The sequence below is a fragment of the Brachionichthys hirsutus genome, unplaced genomic scaffold (genome assembly GCF_040956055.1).
Source record: "Brachionichthys hirsutus isolate HB-005 unplaced genomic scaffold, CSIRO-AGI_Bhir_v1 contig_1437, whole genome shotgun sequence".
Taxonomy (NCBI): Eukaryota; Metazoa; Chordata; class Actinopteri; order Lophiiformes; family Brachionichthyidae; genus Brachionichthys; species Brachionichthys hirsutus.
Genome location: NW_027180411.1, coordinates 500 through 14,059, shown reverse-complemented (window position 1 = coordinate 14,059; position 13,560 = coordinate 500). Strand labels below are relative to the sequence as shown.

At 40.4% G+C, this 13,560-nt stretch overlaps 1 protein-coding gene across 1 annotated transcript; it reads left to right on the top strand.

Moving 5' to 3' along the window:
* Positions 1-1,129: 1,129 nt before the first annotated feature.
* Positions 1,130-11,431, top strand: LOC137914728 (dynactin subunit 2-like). Its single transcript, XM_068758224.1, has 14 exons — positions 1,130-1,298; positions 1,584-1,652; positions 4,867-4,963; positions 5,661-5,722; positions 5,919-6,017; positions 6,982-7,142; positions 7,233-7,386; positions 7,502-7,567; positions 7,727-7,765; positions 7,929-8,006; positions 8,309-8,380; positions 8,998-9,100; positions 10,025-10,116; positions 10,659-11,431. The coding sequence occupies exons 1-14, from the start codon at positions 1,263-1,265 to the stop codon at positions 10,743-10,745; spliced, it is 1,215 nt and encodes a 404-aa protein (XP_068614325.1). The 5' UTR covers positions 1,130-1,262; the 3' UTR covers positions 10,746-11,431.
* The last annotated feature ends 2,129 nt before the right edge of the window (positions 11,432-13,560 follow it).

Sequence of the window (13,560 nt, the reverse complement as noted above, 5' to 3'; positions counted from 1 at the left end):
GGCGAGCCCGTGAGGCACCGGACCAGATCAGGGCGAATCATTTTATTAAAGAGAGTGGGGAGAATTTATTGGATGCTTTGACCATGTGCATCATGGTATTTTATACATCCTTACATTTTTAAAGATGTCTTGTATGATATTGCTTGATCACTGCTATGTTTTTCTCTTGTCATAATCAAGGAATCGTGTGAGCTTTTTAAAGTAGATCACTGAACAAGTCTGGAGGGAGACTTTAACACAACCAACATCTGATATTATAGGAGGATATTGGTAACAACACATTAATTAATAGAATTAATAGGATATATAAATAGCAGACATGCTAAAAAAATGAGATTAATTGATATTGGATAAATAATGTGAATAATGGAAATGCAGTAAATTAAAACATTTAAAAATCATGACACGTACTTTAACATGTGTGTGTGTGTGTGTGCGGGGGGGGGGGGGGGGGACTTGTGTACAGATAATGCTATTCTAAATAATTACAGTACAGGTAAATATTGTTGTTTTCAGGCAACAGTCCAAAAAAAGAGATGGCCAGCCAAGCAGAGACCTGGAAAGATCCAGAAACTACAAAAATAGACACATACATCAACATTATCTACACGAATGTTGTGGTAATATCTGGATGTACCTCGAAACTTAATTACCACTTTTGACAAATAAGAAAAACAAGTTCTACACAGTGAAACATCTGGTAAATCAAACATTTGTGACAATTGAATGGTGTTTAAATACTTGTTCCTATAGCGCCACTGTGTGACGATTTGCTGCACTACCCTTTAAAAATGAGAGATTAATATTGGTGCTATATCAAATTATTTGTTGAAAACATTATAACTGTTGGGAAAATCAAACAAAACTCGAAAACAACGGGCAAAAACATAAGGCCATATAAAATCATATTGGTCCATCAGTGCGTCGCACACGTTGTTACGCCGTGTGCGTAACACCGTGTGCGTAACGACGCGTCATCAGGGGTATGTTTGTTTCAATGGTTTGGCTGGGCCGGTCGACGCGCTGTCGTGGATGAAGCAAGCACAGCATCGCGCTCTTGACTGGCTCCTCTCACAAACCTAACGCACCCTCAAGCTAGTGAATTCAGCTAGCCTGAAAACCTTTGCCGGCTAAGAGGACACTGCTGGTTCATCTTTCGTTAGCATTTGATACGATACGATTTGATTTGGTTAATCGATCATTTACTTAATTTAAAAACTGGTATTGTGATTTATTTATCTACTCTTTTCTTCCCGTGGACAATGGCTGATCCTAAATACGCAAACCTGCCAGGAATTGTAAGTGGCTAACCAAACGCAAGCAGACAGGCTAGCTAAATCATTTTGCAATGCTAGCACCAAGCTATGATAATTTAGCTTAATATTCCCATTAACCCTTAGGTTATACGTCGTTTGCATTTGTTATATATTTTAATTATATAATTGTAGATTCCTATTTGCATATACTTGCCATGCAGTGTTGTTTGGTGTGATTCGAGTCACTGTAAAATAAGAGTATTTGATGGGACGGGGCGTTGGCCGAGCTAATGACAATAAACTATTGTTTCCTTGTTCTTCCAACAGGCCTTCAACGAGCCGGACGTGTACGAGACGGGAGACCTCCCAGAGGACGACCAGGCTCAGTTCGAGTCGGTGAGTGGACGTTTATAGCACGACCCTGGATGTGATTGTTGAATCTGAAGCTAATGGTACTAGCTAACAAATGTTTACACTCAATAATTTCTATCGTGCTCATAACTCATGCACTGAATAAAAAAAAAAAAAAAACCCACACACATACAGGAATGCGGCTTGATTTGATTTGAAATGGCACATCATCAATATAAAGTTTCTGCTGTGCTAACTGTTGGACATGCATACAAATTAAACAAAGGTTTATTTAGACATAAAGATTATACCTCCAAAAAGATGTTTATTTTGCTAATGGTTCATCACAGAGCCGAGTTGCCCGTTCATGTTATTGGTTAATGCGTCATCTTTATATGGCTTATAGTGGTATATAGTATCTGCTTATTTTTTTTTTGAAGGAGAAAAGTAAAGAAAGCGAAGCACTCTCAAGTACCACATATCAGAAAGCCGGTTGATGACTTTAGATGTATCTTAATATTTTGTGTCTCTTTGAACTGTCTGCGCTCACCGTCATCTAACTGCAGTCTTCAGAAGTAGTTTGTGGTCACGTTGCCACAGTCTTTTATAGATGTTTATATATATTATTTTTTTAGATGCTAGAAGGCACTCTACACAGGGGAGGGATGCTGGGCTGAAATGGCTTTGAAATAGTTTTGGGTTGTTTACTGATCACCTGAGTGGATCCCAATTGACATGTTTCCTCACTCGTTCTTCCCGTACCCTTGCCCTTTTTTGACTCTTCCCCACCCCTCCTGGGACCCTAGTTTGTACAAGTAAGGCATGTATTCTACTCCGTGAGCTTAATGTCATGCTCTTTATGCATGTTTTTAAATATCATATCCACCTTTCTAACCTTTTACTGACTGGGATGATGAAATGAGAAATTGATCAATGTGACAGTTTTTTAATTCATCACTTTTTTTGATTGTTGAAGTGCAAGGAATTGATTATTTTCCTCCTGTTGGCCTTGTATATTTAAGCTCTTGTATGAGTGTTGTTATGGTGTTAATGGGTCTTCAGAAGTACTTTAATTCCCTCTTTCGCGCAGCGATGCTTTAACAAAGCAGTGAAAGGCTCAAGTATTTGTTTCTCTGTGTGTGAAATGCTTGCAGGAGAAAGAAGTTTGTTTTGGTTTGTTTTACCTCTTTCCATAATTTAGCTTGTCTTCAACAGCTCCTCCTACACTTTACTGTCTAATGGCTCCTGTACCGTGTGTCATAACATCACGGAGCTGCACTACTACACTTAGTGTAACACTTACAGGATAATAATATATGTTTTTGACACATGTCGGACTGTAAAATCAGTTCCCCGTGTATGCGTTTGATCCATTTGGTGGTTTTGTCTCATGTTTTATTGTGGTTCCGCAACATTTCCTTCTTAGTTTGCATTCCACAAAGACCCCTTTCCCTCTCCATCTTTGATTGATGTCTGTTACATACAACATTTATCCTTAAGATTTTGTATTTCCTATCTAATTTCACATGATACATCAGATTAGTATCAGCACCACTATTGATGTTAACAAGTGGATTTCAGCCAAGCATGACGAATCCATATTAAGCTGACATTTTGTTAGCTTCATTATAGAATTCACTGTTTCCATAGTAACGATATGTGGCACTAGGCTGCAGGACACACATTTGTTCCCCACTGTCTTTGACCTTGTGGGTCTTACGTAAGTTTGGGAAAAGGTTTCATCACATTTTGCAATTGGCCGGTTGGTTAATACTTCAATGCAGAGCTGCTCATGGTGGTATTTTAATGAATGAAATTTTGTACGTATTCAATAACTCATGCAGGTTGCACATTAAAAAAAGAAAACAAATTTTAAACTTTATATGCCTGTTACATTTTGCTGTTGTTGTTGCGATATTGAACCGTGACGTAACACCCGTAAGTTATTTTATAAATCAGCAGCAGCAGGTGGGCTCATAGCAAGAATTTAATTCTATATTTCTGACACTGTCCTCTGTCTTTTGTCACTCATGGTCATAATCAGTCATCATTAATATGGTAACCATCAGTGAGATCTAAAAACACCGTCTTGGATTAATGAACAAAAATCATCTCATAACAGAGTTTATCGAGGTTCCACCGCACACTTCATTAGCAGATGTGGTTTACTTTAAACTAACTAACGTTTATTTTCCAGTTTAAGATTCGTAACATCTTACAGACACCTTGAAGCCACTTTCAACCCTTTATTCTAACCGATGGACTCGCATACATAGAATAATGACATGCGTTCCATGAGAGCATGTTGCTCACTGCGGTATCAAAAGAGAAAGTAACTTGTTGGAGAGAGAAAGAACTGCAGATGTCAGCAGTGTGATCAGTGCGTCTCCAGGCTTTTTAGCAGCAGTCCCAGAACGCTGCTTTCTTTCTGGTCTATCCTGACCCTGGCCAATGTTTCCCCGGTGTGTGCATGGCATGTGATAACCATATTAATCTGTGTTGTTTCTCTCTCTCCCACCTGTGTGTGTTGTTTTTCTCTCCCTCTGCTCTTCCGTTGCTTTCTCTAATTCTCTTTGGAAAACCAAGGAGCTGGTAAGAGCCTGACTAACTCCCCTCGTCACTCCTCCTCACTACATTAGTGTAACTGTGTGTTTTCTTGGTCCGGCTCCATGCCACATGTCTGTATTTGTCTGTGGGGAGTTAATATTAGTCAAAGCCTTGTAGTTCATCATTGATCGTTTGCAGCTTTTGATCGATATGTGCTCCCCATAATCACTAATCAATCCCCCATTCGTTTAGTGAAGGAAGTGACCATGTCCCCCTTCTTTGGCTTTACTTTTTCTTTCATGTGCCGTGCTATTTAATGTTACTAAAGCACCAACAATCAGGCCTGGGTTTAAACTATGCATGTAAATGTCATTTTGAGTATTTATCTCTCGCCTGCTGATGCTTCACATTACGATGGGATAAACTGGATCTCCCCAAAATAGCCTCTAATAATGGCTGATTTTCACAAGTCATTTCTCCTCTGGCTTTTAATTTATGAGAAATAAAAATTCTAATTTGTTGACTTGACTGCATAATTCCTGATCTTTTAAAGTAATAATGGGAGCAGCGAACGAGCATAGAATGCCTTTATTATCAGTCTGCCAAAACCTTGGGTTCATTGATTTCGATTTTTACATCTTTGCCATCTGTGTAGTTTTCCATGCCCTTTTAGGATTCTATCCATCTATGTTCATTGGTGTTTCAATGGCAGGAGGAGCTCTGCAGTGACAGCGTGGAGAGGATTGTTGTCAATCCCAACGCAGCCTATGACAAGTTCAAAGACAAGCACGTCACCACCAAGGGACTTGGTCAGTTCGTGTTCGGTTCATCACTATCTGTTTACCACAAAATCTTAACCAGTTTATGAATTAAGTGCTTCTGCTATTCACCTTACTCTTAGATTATATATTGATATAGCAGTGTAAGAAATTATTAAACCATAAAGCACCATAAACTCCAGCATTGACTTTGGTTAGAACCAACCAAAACTCTCGAATACAACGGCAGTAAAAAGTGGGACAGTCTAACCTTTGACGTACAGATCTTTGCTGGACGGTTGTATAAGAGACAATAAGTTTAGCTCATCAGCTGGCAACTGAGTCCATTTCCCTCATCAGTGGCAAGGAGGTTGAGTGTCCGCTTAAATTCATATCGTCAGAAACATCTTTTTGGGATACAATTTACAAAAGCAACAGATTAATGGATGTTCAGGCAGCAATTTGTGCAAGTGATTTTTTTTTTTTTATGAGAAATATTGCACATTAGATGCTTGTCATTTTGATGTAGAAACTTTACGATATAATGTGTGGAGTAATGAATTATTGATTACACTGTTTTAGCCTTCCTTTCACCAAAATAACCAACACGAGTATGACTAGGCCTGACAGAATGAATGAAGGCAATATTGATTGATACCAAGTTATTCTTGTTCGGTTTCAGACATTACACTAGCAACCAATTTGCCTTGTCAACTTCTCTAACAACTGTCCCCCCCCCCCCGTTCAGACTTCTCAGACAGAATCAGTAAAAGCAGAAGAGTGGGCTATGAATCGGGAGAATTTGAAATTGTGAGTACTGTCTCTTCAGCGGAAGTTCATTTCTTCAAAAATGTTCAGAAGATAAACGCCACTGTTACATTTGTAATTTTTGCTGCTACGGCGTTTGGCCTAATTGTGGGATTGTTCTTGGTTGCTCTCTGGAATAGACTCACTTTGCTGTTGTGTAATATTCATGCAGCGTCGCTGCTCTGTCCTCTTTGATTAGCTCGGAGAGGGCTGTGGCGTGAAAGAGACTCCTCAGCAGAAGTACCAGCGCCTGCTGAACGAGATCCAGGAACTCACCCAGGAGGTGGACGCCATCCAGGTAAACTGCCCGCCAGTTTTGCACAGGTTCAAGACACACTTGTCTTTATGCCAAGCTGGACTTGTTTCAAAATGTTTACCTCACGATGCGCTGGAGACACTTCCTGTTTATATCCCGCCTCTCGCTCATAGAGAACCTGAGATAGGCACGAGCAAAACACCTGTGACCTGGAAGGTGCAAAAAATTGATGGATGAAAAAGTATTTGCATACGTATAGGCCATTTATACTGTACATGTGTGCGTCCTCACTCGCACTCAAACTAACAGCGATTCCTTGTCACTTAACACAAATGTTTACGCTTCGGGAAGCCCGTCGTAACTCAGTACGTCAGTAAGGGAGGACCGTCTGTATTACTCCAGAATACTGCATCACATCGTGTAAGTAATAATTGGAGCTAAATCAACTTAATGAGTTTAGTTTGATGTGTTAAAGCGTGCCAGCAGTTGTAGGCAACCCTTTAATGTAATTTATAAATGGCAAGAAGCCGACCGATTGAGATCGTAGTTGGTGTTCGTTAGGGTGCCTGATGCTTTATTAGAGCTCATTCTTTTACTATCCCTCCACCTGCTGGACATGCACATGATGAATGAACAGGCAGTTAACATAATGGATATTCTGTTCAATTGTAATGCAGGATTCTGAAGTATCCAAGACGATGTGCCGGTACTTGATTTGATTGATAATGAGCTTTGCTTTGTTCTTATGAATGTTTTCTAGCAGAAATCTTATGGGGTCTGAATGAAAATATTTTGGCAGTTGCCGTCTGCGTCAATGAGATTCAGGAAGCACGAACAGCAACACGGGTATATTTGGGAAAAGCAGGTCAACCTTGTCTGAATAGAAACAGATGTAAACACACGAATCATTGGATTTTGCAAATTACATTTAAATAAATTTCTGTGCATTTTATCCTCAACAGGGTTTGAAGGAAATCATTTATCTTGTGTCTTCCTCTGCTTCCAGGCAGCTACAAAAGAAAGCAATGCAGAGGAGCGCCTGACCCCCGTGGTACTGGCCCAACAGGCAGCCCAGCTCAAACAGCAGCTGGTCTCCGCCCACCTGGACTCGCTGCTGGGACCGCAGGCGCACATTAACCTGGCCGACCCGGATGGAGCGCTGGCCCGGTGAGCTGAGAGGATGGTGGTGGGACAGTAGATATGACGCAAAAGGACAAGCATGTGGAAACTGAAACGTGTTTTTCTTTCTGCCTGCAGACGCCTGCTCACCCAGCTGGAGGTGGCCAAGAGCAGCCATGTCAGTAGTGCAGGAGACGGGAAGCGAATGGCTTCCGCTAAGGGCCCAGATGGAGTGGTTCTCTATGAGCTGCACAGCAGACCAGAGCAGGAAAAATTCAACCAGTCTGCCAAGGTCGAGTACGGAGGGATGTGAATGAATCATTCGGTGCTATGCTTACCTGTATTTTGTCTCGTGGGGGGTCTGTGTGCTGTCGCCATCCTGCCTTGCCTGGTTTTGTCCATGTTAGATGGCGGAGCTGGACAAGCGTCTTGCTGAGATGGAGATCGCCGTTGGCTCAGGATCAGAAAAGCAGGTACGTCCAACTCGCGTTCTTTACTTAGACACACTCTGAGACGCATCCGGACACAGATCTCAGAAGACTCAGAGCTTCCACGTGATTTGTGTAAATGATGGGGTTGGCATTATTATCTCTCGCTGAGCTGCACTTTCCGTCTTTGTGGTTGTGTTGCAGGGACCTCTGAGTTCTGGCATACAAGGAGTCAGTTTGATGGTGAGTCGACCTCTTTCTGCTTGGACGCACTGTAAAAGCACGTCTGACGTGCAACTCGAGAACTGGGCCTTTATCTAATCGCCCTGAGTGGGAGCAAGAACAAACGTGTTGTCCACAGGCTTGTATGTAACTCCAGGTGTGTGGGGGGTTCGTGTTCATGCAGGACACCATTGAGCTGCTGCAGGCGAGGGTCAATGCGTTGGATTCTGCTACTCTGGATCAAGTGGAGGCTAGACTGCAGGTAACGTAGCGAATCAATGTGCAGCATATGGAAGAACCTTTTTGATGTAAAATGTATTTGAAACGTATTTGTGGCAGAGGCACAGCCCAAATCCAGCGCTTCTTTTTTTAATGTAAAATATAAGACAAGGAGTGATATTTTCTTCCTGATCTTTGCCCTTTGTCTGCATGCAGTGTTGAAACGGTATTTGTCTGTTGTTAGAAACACATTTAACCTTAGTTGTTTGTTGTGTTACACCTGAATGATTCCAAGATGCTGCTTTTCTTTCAAAATAAAAAGTATATGCCCCCCCTCTCCTTTAGAGTGTTCTCGGGAAGATGAATGAGATTGCTAAACACAAATCAGCGATCGAGGATGCAGATACACAAAATAAGGTTTGTAATCTCTGCCTCATCAACGTGTTGCAATGATTGTAATTATTTTTCAGAATTAAAGTCTTAAAAAGTAGGATAATCATAAGAAAATTTTAATTATTGGGCATATTCGAACCACTTCCTTTTAGTCCACCTGGGATTTCTACAATTATGAGAACTGACCTTTTACAGGAAGTATTTATCTGAAGAATAATTACGATCAATAAGAAATGGCAGCAGGGAGCGTTAAGAGCTGCATCATATTTGTGCTTTCTGTATTTTTCAATATTGTCTCAGTTAATTTATTCAATTTATTATCAGGAACGGAACGGAACGTTTTTATGACGTTCATATCTCTTGTTTTGAAGTGCTGTATTCTTAAATGGCCAGTAGGGGGCAGGGCATGGCATGATGTTATGATCAGTGGGGATGCCTTTGTATGTTAAATTAGCTGCACGTCTTTAGCTATCAAATACCGGTCCTGCGTATTATAATAAATGGACTCAGTCCCTGTTGACTAGAGAGAGTAGAATGCATTTAGCAACCAGTGTGTTCTCACAGTATTTCCTGCTCAGTAATTATTGCATCAGGAAACAATGAGTGGCCTTTTTATGTACCTGTATGTGTTTACTTGCCAGGTGTCGCAGCTTTATGACGTGGTTCAAAAGTGGGATGCCATGTCCACCTCTACGCCTCAAGTGGTGCAGAGGCTTGTTGCTGTAAAGGACTTGCATGAGCAAGGTAAAAAACAGAGCGCTAAAATGTGTGTTGTTTCCTCATATAAAGGTAGTTATAGTGTGGCTCTTCACTGTAAAAGGTCTTAAGTAATTAGTTCATTTCTAATGTTGCTTGAGGCCAAATGTTCTCCCAGTCAGGATAATAAAGAGTAAAAACTGGATAATTTATGGCCTGCTGTTTTCTGTGGGGTAAGAACCTTGAGATCACGCCCATGAGAGTTCAAGGAGAGGATGTATGTAGGTTAGTGGGGGGGGGGGGGGGGGCTTAAAGATTCAAAATATGTAGGATGAAAAACAAGAACAAAGTACTGCTCTTAGGTTTGAGTATAATCTGCGAGACAAAGGATGGAAACTAAGAGAGGATGATATTCAGGCTGATCATGTGATCTTCCAGAACCATGCATTTCTATTAGATGCCCAAAATATGCAATGAGAATAAATCCATCAGTCCTGTTACACCCCCCCACCCCCCTGCACACACACACACACACAGAAGGAGATGCTGCTATTGTATATCATATGATCATCTTGATATTATTTGGGGCAGAAAACCAGAGCCTTGGAATGAATAGATTATACCGATAATTTGTTTCGGAGCGCTGCAGAAGGTCATTTATCATCCAGACTCTGTACCGATCTGTCACAGTCTGCAGCTGAAGTGTTCTCTGCTCAATACGGCTTTTCCTGATGTTTCTTTATAGATGAAGGTAAACAACTCAAAGAAAATATTCCTTAATCGTCACGCAGTCAGTAATCCATTTCATGTCGCGTGCATTCCTCTATTTGTGTCTTCTCCCGTCGCTTTGGCTCATTTTTATCCCTTTTTTAAACCTCAAATTTATAAACGTGACGGCCAATATTGAATCCTTATTTATTACTTCTCTTTCTCGCTGTGCTTCGCCCTCCTGATTCATTCATCCTCTCGCAGCCATGCAGTTTGGTCAGCTGCTGACCCACCTGGACACCACGCAGCAGATGATGAACAACTCTCTGAAGGACAACAACACCCTGCTGACACAGGTAGGAAGAAATCAGTATTTACACCAGTCACCTGTGGAGCTTGAGTGATTTTTAGCCCACTTAAATATTCACCTTTTACACGAGCAGGTAAAACCACAGGAGCAGTAGCTCTACTGTTGACACACAATAAAATTAAATTTCCCATGTGCAGAGAGGTAATTTTGAAAATGGAAATGTTTCTCATATGTAATTAACAAAAACAACTTAATTCATATTTTTTTTCCTTCTTTGAAAACAGCATTGCCCCATAAAGATGTTCTCAGTATTTTCTGATTCTACCTTCTATCGATGGCAGATTTCTGTAACTATAAGGCTAGATTTAATAAATCTTTACTGAATGATTATTTTTAACTAAAGAAAATTGTTTTTGGTGACCAACGGCTGGACATAAAATATTCCACAAATCGTCATCACTCTTCTCCACTGAAGCCTCTATTCCCCCCCCCCCGCCTTTGTGTCATCAATATGTGTCTAGCGGGCCTTTCCAAATCCTCTTTTCCTCCCTCTCTCACCTAATGTATTTATTTTCACCCTTTCTCCAGGTCCAGCAGACGATGAAGGAGAACCTGGTGGCTGTAGAGGAGAACTTTGTCGCAATAGATCAGAGGATTAAAAAGCTCTGCAAATAAACGGTGACACAGTTTGGACCGATCTAAGCGTGTAGGACATGGACAAAGAACGGTGGCCGGAGAGCACACACGAGCAATTTGGGGTTTCCTCTCCTGTCCTCTTCTTCAACTCTGCCTTTTTTTCCATGAAGTGGAATGTTGGGAAAGTTGGAAGAGATGGAATAACAAAAAAGTACACCAAATATTCTTCTTGTCCACTTATTGGTATAAAATTTATATATGGAAAAAAAAGATCCATACCTGTCCACTTGATCGATACCAAATGAGTCTGCCGTTCAGCTGAGACATTTAGACCGGATTGTTTTTATAAGTATTAGTATCAAATACTTTAAATTCCTCCATTTTGGAACCTGTCTATTACTGAATTTGCACTGTACATTTCGATGAATACAAATTGAATGGATTAGAGTCATGTTGGTTTTCATAGATGATGCAACAAAGTTGTCAAAAGGAAGATCAGGTTCTATTGTTTTTGGAGCGTTTTATCTGGTGCCCGTCTGTGGGAGCGCCAAAGAAGGAATGCCTGTAAATATGCCCGTGTACCTTATCGTTTCCTCACGCTCGGCGCTTGTAACTATATTATGACTACAACCAGACACAGCTGACAAACTTTCAATCTGCGCCGTCACCGCCTACATGTCACCTGTATTATTCTGTGTTCATGGAAACAGATTAATAAAACAATGTGCAATGAGCTCGACTCTTTTCATTTCATAAGATGAGGATCATGCCATAATTGCCCTCGTGAAAAATGTGGCGATATAGATTATGTTGATAACATTGTCTGGCCAGACGCCCAAATGACTGAAAAACAACTGAAGAATGAAGGGATGATGTAAGAGTACAGGTAAAGGAGTCACCAGCCTTTGGTACGATAAATTATAGCCATACTTTTACACAGAAACACGTTTTATAAAGGGGATATGCTTGAAAACCAAACATGCCTTCATCTTTAATCTGTAAAAAATACAATTTTACATATAAAAGAAAAACATTTCCATTGTAATGAATTGCTATGCCCCTTGTGAACACAAGGGGGCAGCATGGCATCTATTAAAAATCCCCAGACGTAGTTATTCCACGTTCAAGGACATTAAATACCATCAGGGTAAATAATTTATATTTTAAGGACTCTTTCCTAAGACAAAGATTATTACACTCCTAAAATCTTAAATCTTTAGTGATTAAATCAGTAAATTGAGATTCTTGACCAACTGAATTAAAACATTGAGAGGATGATTTTAACACACTGCTTAAAATGTAAACATGATGTTCAAATTGAGGTTTATTTAACTGCTTATTTGGTTTTATTGCACTTAAACATTTCATTATTCCCATGGATCAAACTTTCCCCCACTGTGGACACAACCACAGTTACTGTTGAGAAAACCAACAAGTATCACACAGAGTCCAAGGTCAACAAGCGAAACCATCATTGTCATTCAAAGTCTAAAAACACAAGTCACTCAGTTCATCTGTTAAGTAAACCTGAATTCTTTTTGACATTTATTTACTACAGGGAATCAGACGATTAACAGATAAGCAGAGTAGAGGTGAAAGCTCAGACGATTCTGATGAGTCATCCACACAGCTGTCCAAAGGTCAGCGCCGTGACAACTCAAGTCCAGTTCAAATTTAGAAGCTCCATTGACTGAAATGTTACAGAAATATTCAAAGTGACCAAGAATCCACGATCTCTTCTGGATTGTCACCAAATTTTCGTCATCCGTTCCTGGTAACATTCCCAACATTTCCTGGACATTTCATCAAGATCCATCCAGAACCTTTAGAGTTATCTTGCTAGCGGACCGACAAAGACAGAGATTACAATACCTCCGCATAACCTAGCTGGAGGTAATTAATTAAATTCAAGATGCTTTATATGAGGTGAACAGAAGGGCACTGTAGGCCCAAGAAACAATGAAATATCTATATATACTGTATGTATATACACTTGTTAAAGAAGTATTGGACCAGTTTGTGTCAAGGTTCAGGGGGATCATCAGCATAGAAGTGAAATTATGGGATTCATATACACACACACATGGACCCTCATGCCACACTCCGGAAAAAAGGAATCCACTGAGAAGAGAAATCAACTACACAGATAAAAGGGATTCTATCAGTGTGAATAGACCTAAACCAATTTATGACTGCCGTGGATGCTTGAGGGTGGAGAGCAACATCTGATGGACCACTGTGACAAATGCAGCAGTAAGACCATAATAAGAAGATCAAAAAAATACACAAGGACCATCAATGATAAGAAAAGGGTCTTTAAAAACCTTTGAAATGGTTGTGTCTGTGGAGAGTAAATGTAAAAAACCAAATTCTAAGCAAATGTTGCAAAGTTATGTTGAGATAGATCAGTGGGGTCCAAACAGAACATGCAGCTGCATTTTTTTTTTAGAACAGATAGACAAAGCCTTCAGGAAAGAATCGATAAAAGATCAAATCACACCAACAACCACTTTGAGGAGAAACTATGTCACAGATACATTTAAAGTTAAAATGGAAACTCTTTCCAAGACAGCCGGTGCCGATAAAGGTAGAAGCAGAGAAAGATCGAGTGACAGGGTGCCACAGGTAACAGACATATATATAGATGAATACTTTAATATGTTCTGGACAGGTGAGGAGGTAAGCAAGTAAAAAAAAAAAGGGACACCGTTGTGTGTCAGAACGAGGCTTACATTGCACAGAATAAAAGGAGGATATAAACAGCGGCGAGGTAAACACTGCTTTTATAGACTTAACAAGATCGTCTGTAAAGTCGTCCTTAAGCTCCCTACACAGAAACCTGAGCAGGTGAGAC

What these genes read in the sequence shown, in the direction of transcription:
- LOC137914728 (XM_068758224.1), top strand. Translation starts at nt 1,263, where the DNA reads ATGGCTGATCCTAAATACGCAAACCTGCCAGGAATT. An exon ending in ACCAGGCTCAGTTCGAGTCG is followed by an intron (nt 1,653 to 4,866) that starts GTGAGTGGACGT and finishes TTTCAATGGCAG; the next exon opens with GAGGAGCTCTGCAGTGACAG. An exon ending in AAGTGGAGGCTAGACTGCAG is followed by an intron (nt 8,007 to 8,308) that starts GTAACGTAGCGA and finishes CCTCTCCTTTAG; the next exon opens with AGTGTTCTCGGGAAGATGAA.